The following is a 17326-nucleotide window of genomic DNA, read 5'->3' as shown; positions in this document are numbered from 1 at the left end:
GAATTGTTTTATTTTCAGTAGTTATAAATAACGTCAGAGGTTATCTGTTGCAAGCCAGAAATCTGAGACCTCTTCTTGTAGACTCTTTGGGTTCGTTCTCCAGTGTGTTTCCGTAGCTCACAGAACAGTTAGATGTCATATGTGATTGGTCTTTGTAGATGATGCTATTATAATACTACTAATAATTACAATTCAATTATAAGGAGAAGGTGAATGGGTGTTAGCAGACTCTGTGTGGAGGAGTGGAGTCACTTTAATCTTTATTACTGTAACAATTCCTTCCCAAGATTGACAAAAGCTGGTTGAAGCTTGAACTAGCTGTTTTGTGAGAGCCTTTCTGAAAGAACTGAAAAGAAAGGATGTGTAAAGTATCATCAAGATTTTTTTTTTTCTTACCTGTAACTATCTCTCTTGCGATAGCTCTAAAACGCACTGTGAGACTACTAGGCTTTATGCCCTTACTATTTGTAGGACTCTGATCAGAGGAAAGTTATTTCACTTTTTTTTCCACGAAGAATGACATGTTACAGTCTAGGAGAGAAAATTGTGCTTGGCCCAGAAATTATGGTAGAAGCCCCTTATGGGAGGAGTGAGCATCAAGCTTTTGGGGAGCACTTAGTTGTTATATTTTATTAGCAAAAAAATTCTCTGACCTTTACCATTTCTTGTGTTTGCAGCCCAGTGCCTATGAGGAGGTGGACTGGTGTACAGGATGCACCACAGAAATCCCTGATGCCCAGGAGCTGGAGGAGTGGATGACTGTGGGGAAGGTAATTTTCCAGATCCCAGTACTTACTAGCCTAAGAAGATGCAGGAGTACTCAGCCTGGAATGGTTGTCTTGTCAAAGAATCATAGAATAATTTAGTCTAGAGGGAACTTCTGGAAGTTACTAGTGCAACCTGCTACTTAAAGCAGGTCCAGCTGGATCAGGTTCTTCAGGGCCTTATTTGATTGAGTTTTGCATCTCTCCAAAGATGGAGATCTTGCAGCCTATCTTGGTTTCTCTTTCAGTGTTTGACTATCACACACACACAAAAAAAAACTCTATATAGCATATTTTGTGTTGCAGCTTGTGTCCATTGCCTTTTCTCCTATCACTATGCACTTCTGAGAAGAGTCTAGATTCATTTTCTTTGTTTCCTACCATTAGGTAGTAGACAACTACTTTTTTCTCTTTTTTTCCTTTTCCAGACAGAATGAACTGTTCCCTCAGTGCTTCTCATATGTCATGTGCTTCTGCCCTCCACAGCACGTTGGTGGCCTTTTGCTGGGCTCACTCCTATATATGAATCTGTCTGTCTTGTACTGGGGAATCCTAATCTGGATGCAATATTCAAGATATGGTCTCAAGATGCTGAATAGAGGGGAGTAGCCCCTTGGCCTGCTGGCTAGACATTTGCTAATACAGCCCAGTATGTGGTTGGCAAGCTTCATCCATCGCTGTTGCGTTTTACATTCTGAAATTACTGATACCATGTGTGCTGAGTGCTGTCTATGTGTTCTTATCTTGCTCCAGAGGAAGATGGTGATTGAAGATGAAACGGAGTTCTGTGGCGAAGAGCTTTTACGTAATGTCCTGCAGTGCAAGGTGAGTTCCTTTCTCTACAGAGTGGATTTAGGCTTTAGGGAAGCAAGTGAAATAAATAATTGGAAAGGACTGAGTAATGTGCTTAGGTGATTGTGCTCAGGCATCCTCTCTCACCTCTATGCCGCTGGTATAACCTAGAATCCTAGTTGTTACTGTTTGTTCTGTGACCTGCTTCACATCTCAGCATTCAAATAGATGAATGAAATTAGTGGTTTCTCTTTTTTAGCCAGTTCAGCTGGAAGTCTGAAGACTTGAATGAGCTAAGGAAATAAACTTCCTTTCCTTTCTTGTATGTTCCATCTCCCCTCCTGGATTTAATCATGCCTCTATGAATTGCAGTAGAAGGGCAGATAGAGCATGTGTATGTATTGGAGAAAACCCTTGGGCTGTGACTGCTTTTTAGGTGACTAACTAGGCTATCAGGCTGTGGAGCTGTCAGTACAGAATTCTTCAATGTTGCTAAATTCATTTGAGAAATGGGGCAGCTTCGAAGTCTGGATATTATGCGACTGAAAAAACCATTCTGTGTTGTGAAGACCAAACCCAAGATAGAATTAACAGTCCAAGAAGAAAAAAGCGTGAGGATTGGAAATGCGTGTGCCTAGCTATCCCTCAAGCCTGTAGCAAGTCTGGCTCAGTTTTATTTCTCTTTATGCAGAGTGTATTTGATGAGCTGGATGGAGAAGAAATGCGTCGAGCTCGGACAAGATCTAACCCCTATGAGATGATCCGTGGAGTCTTCTTCCTGAATAGGTTTGCAGAACTTCTGGTTGTGTAGCCCCTTTCCTATTTTTGTCCCCTCTCAGCCTTGAGAACCAAGGTTGAAACTAAACAGGTCCCTTTTTGTGTGTTCACAGAGCTGCAATGAAGATGGCAAATATGGACCATGTCTTTGACTACATGTTTACAAATCCTAAGGACTCCCAGGGGGTGAGGGCTTCTATTTAACTTTCAAACAGCTGTGCTGTCTCAGAGAATGGAGAAGATGGGGAGAAAGGAGAGTCCGTAGGCTATTAGCTGAGAAAGCAAGTGCTTAAGAGAGACTGTCTTGGTGGTGCAGTTGATAGTATATGTAGTTTGACTGATGTGAGCTGTTACTGGGTCAGTAGAATTTCCTCAGTTTCCTTTTGCAGAGGCCCTTAATAAAGGAGCGAGAAGCAGAGCTGCTTTACTTTGCTGATGTGTGTGCTGGCCCCGGGGGCTTCTCTGAGTATGTCCTGTGGAGGCGAAAATGGCACGCAAAAGGATTTGGCATGACCTTGAAAGGACCAAATGACTTTAAACTAGAGGACTTCTATTCTGCCTCCAGTGAGCTCTTTGAACCTTACTATGGTATGTAGCACACATGTGAGTGTTACCTCATGTTTTTGTTTTTATTGCAGCCTCTCTATCAGGAGTGGGGCTGATATTGATACCACTGTGGGGATCTAAGAGAAGTCTGTTCCTGGAAGCCGCTTTGTAAGATAGAAGGGGACTGTTGTCTGACGAAGTGGTTGAGATTGCAGAGCCTGCACACTGCCATGTTTCCACAGTTAGTTCTAGTCTGCCCTGGGAATGTGTCCCTTGTAATATTTTCTATTTGAGCAATTATTTGAAAATTATAATGTGCTTTAAGGTTGCTTGCTGCTATTTCTCCCACTTTACTGCTGTTGGCTTGAAACATAGTGGTTGAGGTGACTTGCCTAAAGATTTGTGAGCAGAGCCAGAAATAGAAACCTTACTTGCCTGACTGGCAGTCTACTTCTGTATCAGGCATCTCTAGCTCTGCTTTGATAATTGATTCTGGATTCTTAGCAAAGACCAATAAATCAGATTTGAGCTTGAAGCTATGGCTGAATCTCTGTGACTTAATGAACTTTTTAATCCAAAGATATTTAAACTAACATATTTCACCTTGCATTTGTGACAGATTAAGTACAGGTAAACAGATGGTTACTGCATCTCATCTCATGGATGGTAATTTGCTAAACCTACTGATATGACTGAACCCTCTGTCTGTGTAGCCTGTATGTAGGAAGGGAAATACAAGGATTGCTAATTTTCCTGCTTTTTTTTTAGACTGTGTAAAGAGAAGTCAAGTGTGACTATCTGGCAGTAGCCAGCTTGCTTTTCCACTTAATCATGCTTCTGTTTTTCCCTACCACTGTAACTTTTGCTGGCTGACATTTCTGACAGCTGGTCATGAACTCTTAGAGAATGATTAGCGGTTGAAGATTAGATCAATTAAATAAGTAGTTCATGGCAAGGGCAGTGGGGCAGATAAACACGTTCTAATAGATGCAGCATTTGGATCTTCATAGACTGGTGCTCTTTAGGAGAGAGGAGAGACTTGCAGAAATGAATAGTCCAATGACTTTGATGCATTTTCTTGATTCCTTTTCTCTCTATTATGCTATAAAGTCTAGTGAGACATGTACAAACTTTCTTCCAGCAATGGGAAGGAAACAAACTGCCTTGATATTTGTGCTATGAAGAATGGCAACAAATTCTAGGGTCACTTCACTTAGTGACAGGATAATTGATGAGGAATTTAGTTTTCAAAACACTATCATGCATCCTGATCTGTGCTACTTTCTAGACATCTAGTTGCTCAGTTAATAGAGGCTGTTGTTGTAGAAGATTTATAGGGGCTATTACCAACTAGAGTTTCAGAATTCTTAAAAGTCAGAGTTGGTGAGTTCTAGAATGCACCTTAGACTAATTTTCTAAATTGTCATCCTGGGGGAGTACATACATCTGATTTTTAGAGAGACATATCAGAAAACTGAAATACAAATCAGTTTATAATGGGAGTAGAGAAAGAAAAATAGGGTTTGTACACAGAGGGAGTATGTGGACAGTTTTGTTTTTATTTTTGGTGCTTTTTTGATTCCAGTTTACAATGTGTTTGGAAATAGGTCATTATGTTACTCTGGAATGATGCTAATTCTTAACAGAAGATTGCCAATGCACAATACAAATAACTTTGCCTTGCCTGTAAAATGCATTACTTACAGTTAGCTATGCAATGAGATTGATTCTTACATTTTTAGTAGATTCAACTGTTTCATTCCTGCTTGAATGAGAGAGTGTTATATTGTAATGTAGTCAGTTTGTGTCTCGGGGGCAGTGAATGATTTGTCATTTGCCAAGGCTAATGTACAACTCATATTTTGAGCATGGTTATTATATGACTTTGTTTAGCTCTGACCACACAATCTGCATAATTTTCTTAAGTTAACTAGCATCTTTGGTGAACAAGGGAATGCATTAATGCTTACTCATTTACCAAGGTCTGTGTAGTTGCGGACTAAATGCCTGTAAATAGATTGCCTGTATGTACTGGTCTTTTGTCAGTACTCTGCAAACATGTTAGTAACTGCCTCCTTTTTTCCTCTTAGGAGAAGGAGGGATTGATGGAGATGGAGACATCACCCGTCCAGAGAACATCACTGCTTTCCGGAATTTTGTTTTAGACAATACCGAGCGGAAGGGAGTGCATTTCTTAATGGCTGATGGGGTTGGTCCCTTTCTTTTTCTTCTTGCACTAATGACCAAAATTGATACCTCAGTCTGTATATAGTATACGATTTAACATCAGGCCATGCTTACAAAGTGAGATTTATCACAGAATGGGTAAGGTTGGAAGGGACCTCTGGAGATCATCTAGTCCAACCTCCCTGCTCAAGCAGGGTCACCTAGAGCACCTTGCACAGGATCACATCCAGATGGGTTTTGAATATCTCCAGAGAAGGAGACTCCACAGCCTCTCTGGGCAACCTGTTCCAGTGCTCTGTCACTCTCACAGTGAAGAAATTCCCCCTCACGTTTAGGAGGAACTTCTGTGTTTCAGTTTGTGCCCGTTGCCTCTTGTCCTGTCGCATGGGACAACTGAAAAGAGTTTCTCCCCATCCCCTTGACACCCTCCCTTCAGGTACTTTTATACACATTGATAAGATTTCCCTCTCAGTCTTTTCTTCCTCAGGCTAAACAGACCCAGCTCTCGCAGCTGTTCCTCATAGGGCAGGTGCTCCAGTCCTCTGATCATCCTCATAGCCCTCCTGTGGACTCTCTCCAGTAGCTCCATGTCTCTCTTGTCCTGGGGAGTCCAGAACTGGATGCAGTACTCGAGATGAGGCCTCCCCAGGGCTGAGCAGAGGGGCAGGATCACCTCCCTTGACCTGCTGGCAACAGTCTTCTTAATGCACCCCAGGATACCATTGGCCTTCCTGGCCACAGGGGCACATTGCTGGCTCACAGTCAACTTGTCATCCACCAGCACTCCTAGATCTTTCTCTGCAGAGCTTCTTTCCAGCAGGTCAGCCCCCAGCTTGTACTGGTGCCTAGGGTTATTCCTCCCTAGGTGCAAGACTCTGCACTCGCCCTTGTTGAACCTCATGAGGTTCCTCTCTGCCCAACTCTCCAGCCTGTCCAGGTCTCTCTGAATGGCAGCACAGCCCTCAGGTGGATCAGCCACTCCTCCCAGCTTCGTATCACCAGCAGACTTGCTGAGGAGGCACTCTGTCCCCTCATCCAGGTCATTGATGAAGAAGTTGAACAGGATGGGACCCAGTACTGAGCCCTGGGGGACACAACTAGCCACAGGCCTCCAACTGGACTCCATGCCACTAATGACGACCCTCTGAGCTCTGCCTTTCAGCCAGCTGTCAATCAGCGTCATGTCAATGCTTGCTATTAAAATTCCTGGTGGCAATGATTTCTATTCTAAAAAGTAGAAATTGTCATGATTCCATGATGCAGATGTACTGAATGTTTTGCTTGAGCAACAGATTTGTGGAGATGCTAATCACATTCTATGTGCATTGCAGGGCTTCTCTGTGGAGGGTCAGGAGAATCTGCAAGAAATACTAAGCAAACAACTGATGCTTTGCCAGTTTCTTACAGCACTGTCTATTGTCCGGACAGGTATGTTTTATCTGTTGATCTCACTGCTTCTTTAAGGCATCTGCAGCTTTTCAGATGGATGCTTTAGAATTTTATTAACATGCCATGATGTTTGCACTGCTGTGAGGGTGAGTTGCATTGAATTTAGTAAGTGTGTTCCCATTCATCCTGAGATGATTATCTCAAAGTTTAGAGAAAAGAAAAAATAAGATGATCATGTCTGTTTTTAATTACAAACATGAGGTAAAATGCATTAGTTTAAATTTTTTTGATGTGTTATTAATTGTCTTGGACTAAGGTCAATAGTACAATGACTGGACAGTAAATCTGAGCTTTGTTTCAGCTAAACTAGCTGCTTCCTGAATTATTTTAGCAGGCTGTTTGGAACAGGCAATGGTATTTATGCAATTCATCCTTTGTTTTAACTTGTGGCTTTTTTCCCTTGAATCTATCATCTCTATGATCAGAAAAAGATGATGTCTGCTATTGTCCTAGCTGTAGCTCTCTTGCTGCCAAATGGTGGACAGAACAGCTGTATCTGGTTTTAATAGCTCCTCTCTTGTGCTGAATTTAGTTAGCATTTGGCACTGAGGCACAAGAGTGAAAGAGAAAAAAAATTTTCATCAGGTTATTGTTTACCTTGTGCTGTGCTCAGAAGTAAGTATCTGAGGCAGTGATCTGCTTAGCAGTAGCATCTCGATGTTGATACGGTAAAAAGAACAACCTTCTGTAAGTCTTTCCTCTCTGAATAGACACAGACCTCTTTTTCCTGAGGGAAATCAGGAGCCTTGTTTGTAGGCAGAGAGCATAGATACTTTCTCTAGATGAACAATTATTTTGTTTAGATAATTGTTGATTTTCTTCCAACCTGAAGCTTCTCATTGGAGAGACCAGAGCTGCTCTTCTGTCAGGGCTTTTGCATAGTATGCTGCTCTGCCATACTGCACAATTTGGTCTCTGTGGGGAGGATAGAAGGGTTGCTTTTGAGACAGCAAGCAGACTGATTTGATTCTGGTCAGGGAACTACTTTTTACTGCAGAAATATGGAGAAGACTGTTCATGCAACCCCACTGATCTACTTTATGAAAGTATTTCAGGTTCTGTTTAATTGTACAAAAACATTTATTTTGTTTGTTTCTGAGGGAGAAAAAGTTGTGGAGGTGCCTTGTTTCCTCATAATCTACTGATGTTGATGTGCTTCTTCTCTTCACCCCAGGAGGACATTTTGTCTGCAAAACCTTTGACCTCTTTACCCCATTCAGTGTGGGACTTATCTATCTGCTGTACTGCTGCTTTGAGCAAATTTGCATCTTTAAACCTGTGACAAGCCGTCCTGCTAACTCAGAGAGGTAAGACTGTAGCGCGTGAAGGATTACTAAAGAAACCCTGTGGGCTGGTGTATGTGGTGGGGTGTCCCTCCCCCCCCTTTTTTTAATGCTGTGATAAGTGGATTTAGGTCAGCTTAGTGGAAATTCGGTGATCTCACTCATTTCCTCTTGGAGGAGGAAACATTTTAGATGCTTAGCAAATGATGGTGGTTGACAAGGTAAAGAAGATGCTCACCAAATTATTGTGGTCTTTTCCTGCCTCTACTGACTTCTCTCTGGGGGAAGAGCAGTGGACCTGAATATATAACAACTTTGTTTTGCATGAAACCACTAAGGTTTCAGTGAAGCTAGAGCATATTATGTGTGTTATTGTACCTCTTTTTTAATTGTCAAGTTTATCTGAGTTGATTTACTACTTTAGGAAGATCTGTTAGGTTTTTGAATAGGATTGAGTTTCCCAATCTTTTCAGAGAGTAGAAAATGATGCATAAGGATTTTGTGGTAGGTGAGACTATCTCTTACTGGGGGAACCCAGGGGGAAAGAATTCCTGGGATTTGGGAAACCAAAGCTCCCCTAACAGTTGGGAGTGTGGCAGGAAAGTTGGCTGTGTAGCAGAGTGAACTCGCATGATCTTTTTGACTTGTTCCGCAGGTACGTGATATGCAAAGGATTAAAGCTAGGGATTGATGGTGTGCGGGATTACCTCTTCATGGTGAACATCAGACTCAACCAGCTGCGCAACTCAGACGTGGATGTAAATCTAGTTGTTCCATTGAACGTGATCAAAGGCAACCAAGATTTCTATGATTACATTGTTCGCTCTAATGAAAAGTGAGTGTCCATGGGCGAGTAGAGCCGCTGGCTGGAGTAGGTCAGCTAACATGGCTTTCACTTGTAACTGCTTACACTCTTGGAGGTACTTGTTGATTGCTGTTAGATGGCTCTAGTTTTGCTCCCTAAGAGGTTTGACAGAGCAGAGTCTGACCCTCTGCAGAGACAAATGCTTTATACTTTAGTGACTGCTTGGCCTCTGTAGGCTGTCTTCTTGTGCAGAATGCTACTGCCTAGTTCTTTAGTATGGCCTTCCAGTCACTTTGATTAATATTGGACTATGATGATCCAATACTGCTTTGAGGATTAGTCAGACTTCCTCCTGGTGCTCCAACACTATTCCTTGTTTTGAACAGTAAAACAGTCTTGGTGGTGATTAACTTGTTCCATGACTTAAAACTGTCTTCTCTTTCAGCCACTGCAAAGTTCAGATCAAGGCACTAGCCAAAATTCGTGCCTTTGTTCAAGACACGTGAGTATATTCCCCTTACTTTGGATGAGGGTTGAGTTAACCTACTATAAATGAATTGTTTTGTCAATTTGTCTCTGAGTTGCTCCCTGAAACATGTGGGTAGCTTAAGGCATCTTAAAAATTGATTGTCTAGTACCACCCTTTTTAAGAAGGCTTTTGTGGATTGGCATGCTTTCCAGTTACCAGAAGTGGGCCTTCTACTTTACAGGAATCTGAGCAGAAAAGCAACTCCTGGCTGGTATTTTCAATTCTGTTGTAACCACCTCAGTTAACTGTGTTTCGTAGCTCTTCATTTTCTGGGGACAATTCAGAGCGTCTAAGTTACATACCTGGAATTACCTAAATCACTGCAATATATAGGCATTTCTCTGTCATAACTTATTGTTCAGGCATCATTCAGAGAGAATATGTAGTAGAAAACTGAATGAGCCTGGGAGCCAGGAGTCATCTAAGAGTTAATCCTAACACTGAGACCATTCTGTGTGATGCCAAAGAGGACATTGTTGCTTGTAAATAGGGCTATGTATCCTGCTTCTAAGCTCTTGGAGACTGAGGTAAGTTCATACCAATACATCACTTTGAGAATATTAATGTCTCCATAGTCCATTCCTGAGACAGAGAAGAGGCTGCTAACGGTAGCACAGACCATGAAACAAAGCTAGACTTGGGGCAGGTGGGAACATCCTGTTTTGAATGTAACCTGTTAATGAACACTGTACGTGTCTGACCAAGCCAGATACTCTAAGATGCAGACTGGTAGGGCTGGGATATGTTAACACTGCGAGACTAAAGAGGGTTCGCTGTTTTAACTGTGTGCTGGCTTTCTCTTAAGGACATTGGTTGAGCCACGGCAGGCTGAAATCCGAAAAGAGTGTCTCCAGCTATGGGGGGTAAGTAGGCTGCTAATCTGGGAGGCTGTGAAGGTGTCCTTGCTATGGTGAAATAAGGAAGGAGCTGGAGTACAGAAAGGAATTTCTAGCCAGGGGTTTGATATGTTTAATGGTGTCCTCTGGAAAAATCAGAGAGCTCTTGAAGCTGTTCAAATAAGTAAACATGATGTTGCTTAGAGGTTATGTGAATGGCTTAAGTGAACAGCCTTCTGATTATTCTGTTGTGCTGCTGTTGAGGATATTTCATCGTGTACACAACAAACTCAGCAGCTAGTGGCTTTGTGGGTCTGCAGTTTTCATTCCTGATCCTCTGACTGCAGTGAGATCACACAGCAGTCAGTTTCATGGGCTAATTTTATGTCCTAGATGAAACAGTATTTCATTACTGTGGAGGTGCTGTTTCAATTAGTACATGTTTTCTTCACATAGCGTTTGAAACTTTCCAAAACACACATGGAATAAAATATATAACCTGAACCCTTTTAAAATTGCCTATTGTTTCCTGTGACATGATATAACTGTATTAAGTTTGCAGTATGTTAGGCCTTTTCTTTGTCAGGTGGGCCCTCCAACACCCAGAGTCCTAAGAGCAGGAGTTTCAGGGGGCACAGTATTCTGTAGGAACACAAAGGTTCCTATGAACATGCAGCACTTATTACCAATCATTTGGATTTTTTTTCCCCCAGATTCCTGATCAGGCCCGTGTTGCTCCCTCATCTTCAGATCCCAAGTCCAAGTTCTTTGAGCTGATCCAGGTGAGACCTTAACCTGGAAGCTTGTTCTGAATCCTTTCGTACAAATAGACCTTTTTGCTGTAGAAATTGAGATGAAGAAGCTAGACCTGTATTATCAGTTTATGTAGAAATTCCATTTATCTACTTGTTATTGGACTGTGTCTAACTTGCTTCTCCCATACTTTGCTCTTCAGGACACAGATATTGATATCTTCAGTTACAAGCCTACTCCTCTCAATTCCAGTACACTGGAAAAGATCCGCCAAGTGTTAGATTACCGGTGTATGGTGTCTGGAAGTGAGCAGAAGTTTCTCTTGGGGCTAGGGGTAAGTGCTGAGAACAGTCAGACTTCACAGCAGGCAGTTTTGGTGGTTCATTTCAGTGCTATTATTCTGCCTTGCAGATCCATCCCTCACTGCTTTTCAAACTAATTAACTCTGTTTTTCTAATCCCAGCCTATAGGGAGAGCTGTATGCTCACTAGTGCCTCTAATTGTCTTTAGTGTCCTTTTAAAAAATCTCTCTTTCTGATTCTGGGTATGAAAAGTCACTGACAGATCAGAATAAAGGTTTTGCTCCTTTAGTGTAGAGATTAAAGTTCTTCCTTAAAACTTCCCACAAAGAAACTACCTCTGACAGCCTAGGACAAGAAAGTCTGCTCCAGATTTAATTTTAAAATTGGAGCTCTCTCCTCCTCTACTCCTTCCATGAAACCTTGGCTGAATCTGACTGCCTTCTGCACACAGAAATCACAGATCTACACCTGGGATGGTCGCCAGTCAGATCGCTGGACAAAGCTGGACTTGAAAACTGAGCTGCCACGAGATACTCTTCTCTCTGTGGAGATTGTTCATGAACTGAAAGGAGAGGTAGGAAGTAACTCTCTGCCTCACCAAGGATCTGACAATGTAATCAACAGTTTCACTCATTCTGTGTAGGGTACTGCAGAATAATTGTTCCATTTGTGCAGGTACAACATTTCTGTGTATGAAACCATTTTTGATTATTAGCTAGGGCTATAGAGATGATTTTAAACATAATTTTAAACTTGCTTTGGAGATGACTTGCTTTTGTCCTAAGTGCAGCAAGAGATGGTATTGTTAACAAAAGTTAATGTGTTCTGTGACTTTTTGGGTGCATAACTGCTAGGTAGCGATTGCAGGCTTTAGGAAAAGATCCTGGAGCATAAGGCGTTGCTGCTGGGGTGTTTACTGTCCTCTGGCACCTCAGGTGATGATGGTACACTGCACTGTTTTGTACTGAGGTACCTGATGAGGCAGTTGTTCTGGGGAGATGGTGACTGCTCCTTCAGGCACTTGTGGCCCTGTTGTCTTTGCCTCCCCTGAGCTGCAACTGTGTAGATGAACCACAGCGGTTCTTGAAGGATGGATGGCACGTTACTGTACCACTGACTGGAGGGAATTTGCTGTACTTCTAATATCTGAAGAAGTGCTTTCTTGCTAGAAGAGAATAATATGCTGACAAAAAGTGGACTACAAAACAAAACTGAAATAGCAATGGACAGTCTGAGCAGTAAGTCTCTGTATTGCCCTCCTAGGGGAAAGCCCAGCGAAAAATCAGTGCCATCCACATCCTGGATGTCTTGGTGCTAAATGGCAATGATGTTCGAAAGCAGCACTTCAACCAGAGGTATGTAGGCTCTGGAGAAGCTTCTTTCTTGTGGAGCTTCTGTACCTTCTCTGTGTATTAGGGCAGGCCTAGTTTCCTGGGGTCTGAGGTGAGTCAGGCAGAGTCTGGATGAACTGATCATCCTGGGAATATGAATGAACATAGCTGGTGACTGGCTGAGAAGGGAGGAACCTCGTTATTTCCTTCCTCAGAGGCATGATGTCTCTGTCAGTCCTGCTTTCCTGTTGATGTATGAATGTAATGTATTCAGCAGCACATGAGTTTGTGGAGGAGCTACGGAAACCTATTTTTACTGAATAATAACCATTTTCACTGGGCACTGAATGGGGCGGGGGGCAGGGTGAGAAAGATGTTGTTCAATACCCTTTTGATTCCTGGTAGGGTCAGTGTATCTGCATGTATGAGGGTGTATCAGTTGTTTGGCTGGATCCATTACCTTAAACTGCAGGATTCTCTTTCCATTTTGTTTCAGGATTCAACTTGCGGAGAAGTTTGTCAAAGCTGTTTCTAAACCTAGCCGGCCAGATATGAACCCTGTTCGGTGAGTGGTGACTCCTTCCCTCAGCCTGTAATGCTTTGGTCTCAGCATATTCAAGGATAAAGACGAGGAGCTGAAGGAGTTGAACTTTGTAACAGAACAATGAATTTCAGCCTCTTCACTGGGAAGAGGCTAAAGAGCCTTTAGGTGTCTTAGATAATGTTTATAGAGGCGTTTTCCCCTCTTTTCAGGTATCAGGCAATCATACCTTCATCAGAGATGCAGTGGCTGATGTCAGTCTCAAATGCATGCTATAGTAGCTCTAGCACCCAGTTAGCTTAATTATTCTTAGTAGATAAATGAAGTTCTCTTTAGAAATTGCAATCTCCAAAGAGTTAATCTGAGGAGAAGGCTTTAGTTATAATCCCAAGAAAGTTCTGACAAGAGGCTTCAGCTTTGGTTGCCTTCTGACTTTTCATCCTGTTATTTCTACTGTGATGGAATATCAGAGCATTGTTCTGGTGGATATCAGGTAGATATTGCATACAAAATAGTTTTCATCTCAGAAGACTATCAGTCTAGCTAGAAGTGCTGTGATGTCGTGAGATAAGCTCTGGTCAGAGGCAGTGTTTTTGAAATTTTCTGATTATCTTTGTGTGTCTCAGAACAATAAAAATAAAAGCAGATTGACATGATCATTGAATGATGATTCCAACTTATCTTTTATCATAAAAAAAAAAAAAAAGCTGTGTTTTTATACCTCAGGGTTACTAATGAGTTTGAGGTATCCCTGAGGATAATCACGGCAAAGATTAGGCTGTTTAGTTTTACTGTGAGGCCAGCGTGCCAAAGCCAGAACTGTATCTCCTGTCTGGGGCTGATCTAGATGGATTTACCTTGTGAGAAAGCAAAAAGTGATTGGCTTAGACTGTTCTTCTTCTCTATACTTAGCCTGAGTAAAAATATGGAGCTTCTTTAGCTGTGAGGACATTTGTATACTGCTTACAGCAACTCAGCTGTGAGTGTGCAGGTGTCAGGTTTTCTCAAGTCAGGAGAAGCAAGGCACTGGGGCATAAGACTGAGGAGGAAGGTGAATCTTAGTCAAGCTTGACCACCTTATGCTGTACAAAACGTATTTGGCTGCTCCCAGTAGCTAGGAGAGAAAAGGAGGACAATTCAGACTCTTTAACCATCATGCTTTTGCTTTTCCAGAGTGAAGGAAGTGTACAGATTGGAGGAGATGGAGAAGATTTTTGTGAGGTAAGTGACCAGCACAAAGGAGACACTTCAGGGCATACTGAAGACTTCAGCCACAAGAGTGGGAGGGATATGCTTGTGGGTCCCTGGGGTAAGAGATTTTACAGCTGATAGCTGCTGTTTGTGAGGTGTTTGGTTCAAAGAATCATCCTGCTGAATTCTAATGCACAGATGTGACCAGTATGCTTAGCAGTAGCAGGAGCAGTATCTTTTTTAGCTCTTGTCACCAGGGATTCTTTGTCTTTTCCCTTGATGTATGAGAGAAGAAAGCTTCACTTGAGTTTGTGTACAGAAGTGCCAGTGGCTTGAAAGATTAAGAGTTTGTACCTGAAATGGCAGCCTCATTTGGATCAAGTATGGTAAATCATCACAGATCCTTCATTGCACCACTTGACTTTCTGCCTGTTTATATGGAGATTTCTAGCTTTTTAAAGTATGAGTTGTCTAGAGATGCGTTAATTTGTCCTGTCATATGCAGTGCTGTCAGTTTTCACTGTGACACTCTTGTGAGAGCGTGCAGGTGCATTTTGTGTGTAAGATGACAGTGAAGGAAGAAACAAGAGATGCTGTGTTTGGCAATCTCTTTCACTGCCTTCTCTCAACATTCAGGTTAGAGATGAAAGTCATCAAGAGTTCTGGGGGAATGCCCCGGCTATCCTACACAGGCCGAGATGACCGGCACTTTGTGCCCACGGGACTATACATCGTACGGACTGTGAATGGTAGGAAGAGAGTCTCCTGCTCTCATTTTCCTGTTCTCCTTATTTTCAAGTGAAAAGTAGTGACCAGACTTGCTCTTGTTGTAACTTGATAAAAATTAATGGGAGTATTCAGTAGCTAGAGACTGGTTTCATGTGTTTGAAATGAGGGTAACTTGGATTGGGATAAGATTTAGATTTTTTTGTGGTAAGTTTTTCTATTGTGGTTTGATTAGTTACTGTATGGGGAATTCCATTTGTTTACATGACTCATGACATTTTTGAGTTCATATTCCTTCACCAAGAAGGTATTTCCCAAAATAATAGTAAATGAAAATATCCTACTTAAATGTCCCTTAAATGCAGGGAGTAGGGAATTTTCTTAGTGAATAGAGAACAGCTTGCAAAGCAGGTCCTTTGGTGGAGAGGGAAAGGAAAAGGAAAAAGAGAGGGATCACAATATATTCTTACAGATTGCTCCTTCCTGCTCTCATTATATGTGTTTATGGTGTGCTTCCCTCCCCTCCCCCCATTCCATTTTCTATCTTGTGCCTGTGTTTTTTTCCCAAGATCCCTGGACAATGGCATACAGCAAAAAATCCAGGAGGAAATTCTTCTTCAACAAGATAACAAAGAATTCAACATATGATCTCCCTTCTGAATCCATTGCACCCTTTCAGTGAGTACAAGCCCCAGTATTTGCCAGAGCTGAGGCTACGGAAGGATATTTCACAAGGGTTCCAGTATCCCATGTATACTGCCTCTTTCTCACCAACAGACCAGTGCTTAGGTCTTAAGGTAGTATTGTCAAGTGATGGAAAAACTCGACTGTCGGTGCTTCTCTAGACCTTTTTTCTGAGGACTTGGAAGGGAGTCCAGGCTGGCTGCACTCTGTTCTTGCAATCGTTTTCAGTGCAAGCACAGCTTGGTCACCAGCAGAGTGTGCTGCAGAAGCTGCTATCTTCTTGGAGTTTTAGGACACTGCTGATTTCTGATGGATTTTGCCATTGGTTGCTATGAGTAACGCACCTTCTCACAACTTCCATTTCCGTTTTCATTTCCCTATCTGTAGCAAGTTATTGAGCCTCCCTGCACCCACAGAAAAGGAAGTTGAGTCTGGCAACTGTAAAGTGTCTTAAGATGCTTGGTTGGAAGTTGCTAACTTAAAAGCAAATCTCAGTTCATTTAGGCTAGGCTCTGGAATAAGCTATAGCTAGCTGGGAGCTGAGAAAGTGAGGAAAAAAGTAGCAGCAGTTCCTTAGGAGAGGATGAGGAAGGATGGTCATTAGACAGTCATTAACACTGCGGCTGCTGAAACCAATCTCTATCTATCGTGTGCTAGGCCAAGGCCACTGAAGGACAGCAAGTTCTGAGTCCATTTAGCAGCCTAGTGTTCCTGAGTGGAGATGTTCTGGACACCTTGCCTCAGGTGGTCTCCAAAGATTGTTTTTCCCCCCCGCCTCCTTTTCTTCCCTCCCTGACTGTGCCTCTGAAGGAGATGTTCATGTGAAATAGGGGTGCTGATCTCCCACTCTGAATCTCCTTCTCTAGCTTAAAGAAGTGATCTGAAGAATCTGTAAGCTTCCTTTAACCAGCTAAATAGAAGAAGAGAACTACAAAAGTAGTGGCACATGGTGCTTGTTTCCTCCATGCCTTAGGATGGGGTTAGTTCTGCCTGTACACTCTTCTCAAAAGTAGACCAGCGTGAATGGATGAGGATGGGGAAGGTTTGTGTGGGACTCTAGAAGGGATGTATTCTATTGTCATTAGTGAGTACTAATGTGTGTGCAATTAGCCATTGACATGTGCTCTTGTCACTTTGCTAATACTGCTTTGTTAGAACAGTAGCACTAAATAAGCTATGTGAATATTAAGCATCAGTAATTGTACAAAACTAAAGGCTGCTGTGTCAGTAGCAATAATTAGCAGCTCTGTTTTCATTAGGGATGGGACTATGCTGATGCACTGAGGGAAGGCCATGCTTGATGGATGGAGTGAGAAATGGTGTTATATGACCAAAGTCTCATCAGCCAAGTGGGGCCTGGTCAGATTGTTTGGGGAAAGAAAGGGTTATCCCAGGTGCTTTTTGTACAGCATGAAATTCTGTTCATTTGCTAAGCTTCATAAGACAGGTATTACTGGACTCTAGTTAAAGTTTATGGTGAGTAAGTGATCAGATTGCAGCTTGTTGCTGTTGTCAGACTTTCTAAGTTCTTCATTAAGGTCTTTTCATTGCAATAACATTCTCTGAATTTCATCTTCTGAAAACCTTTGTGGAAAGGGAGGAAGGTTTTCCCTAATGACCTGTTTCCTTCTAGCAAATACTAAACTGACCATCTTGAATGCAGCTTGTTTGTTTCTATGGAAATCTCTTAGGCCTGGAAGTTTTTGTACCTTAAAAACTCTAGAGCTTTTCAGGTGAATGAATGTAATGGCCTTCTGGTCAAAGTTGTCATTGTCAGGGCATCTTTGTAATGCGCTTCGGGGCTATGACAGTGTTTTCCTATTTCCTTCC

The 17326-nt window shown here is 42.2% G+C and overlaps 1 protein-coding gene across 3 annotated transcripts in view; it reads left to right on the top strand.

The window, feature by feature from the left end:
• CMTR1 (cap methyltransferase 1) overlaps positions 1-17326 on the top strand; it is a 30673-nt gene that overhangs the window by 10328 nt on the left and 3019 nt on the right. For 2 of the 3 annotated variants that reach the window (XM_062571977.1, XM_062571976.1), the window contains exons 5-23: positions 678-770; positions 1518-1589; positions 2248-2342; positions 2447-2519; positions 2723-2921; positions 4970-5088; positions 6398-6494; positions 7690-7822; positions 8454-8633; positions 9049-9105; positions 9938-9995; positions 10682-10750; positions 10924-11055; positions 11475-11597; positions 12287-12378; positions 12851-12919; positions 14069-14116; positions 14723-14835; positions 15382-15490. In XM_062571977.1, coding sequence (XP_062427961.1) covers positions 678-770; positions 1518-1589; positions 2248-2342; positions 2447-2519; positions 2723-2921; positions 4970-5088; positions 6398-6494; positions 7690-7822; positions 8454-8633; positions 9049-9105; positions 9938-9995; positions 10682-10750; positions 10924-11055; positions 11475-11597; positions 12287-12378; positions 12851-12919; positions 14069-14116; positions 14723-14835; positions 15382-15490 — 1931 coding nt within the window. The remainder of the gene's footprint in view (positions 1-677; positions 771-1517; positions 1590-2247; positions 2343-2446; positions 2520-2722; positions 2922-4969; positions 5089-6397; positions 6495-7689; positions 7823-8453; positions 8634-9048; positions 9106-9937; positions 9996-10681; positions 10751-10923; positions 11056-11474; positions 11598-12286; positions 12379-12850; positions 12920-14068; positions 14117-14722; positions 14836-15381; positions 15491-17326) is intronic. The other variant, XM_062571978.1, reaches the window with a different exon arrangement.

Source organism: Rhea pennata, chromosome 3 (genome assembly GCF_028389875.1).
Source record: "Rhea pennata isolate bPtePen1 chromosome 3, bPtePen1.pri, whole genome shotgun sequence".
Taxonomy (NCBI): Eukaryota; Metazoa; Chordata; class Aves; order Rheiformes; family Rheidae; genus Rhea; species Rhea pennata.
The sequence above is the reverse complement of the archived record's forward strand: the minus strand, read 5'-3'. Positions and strand labels throughout refer to the sequence as shown.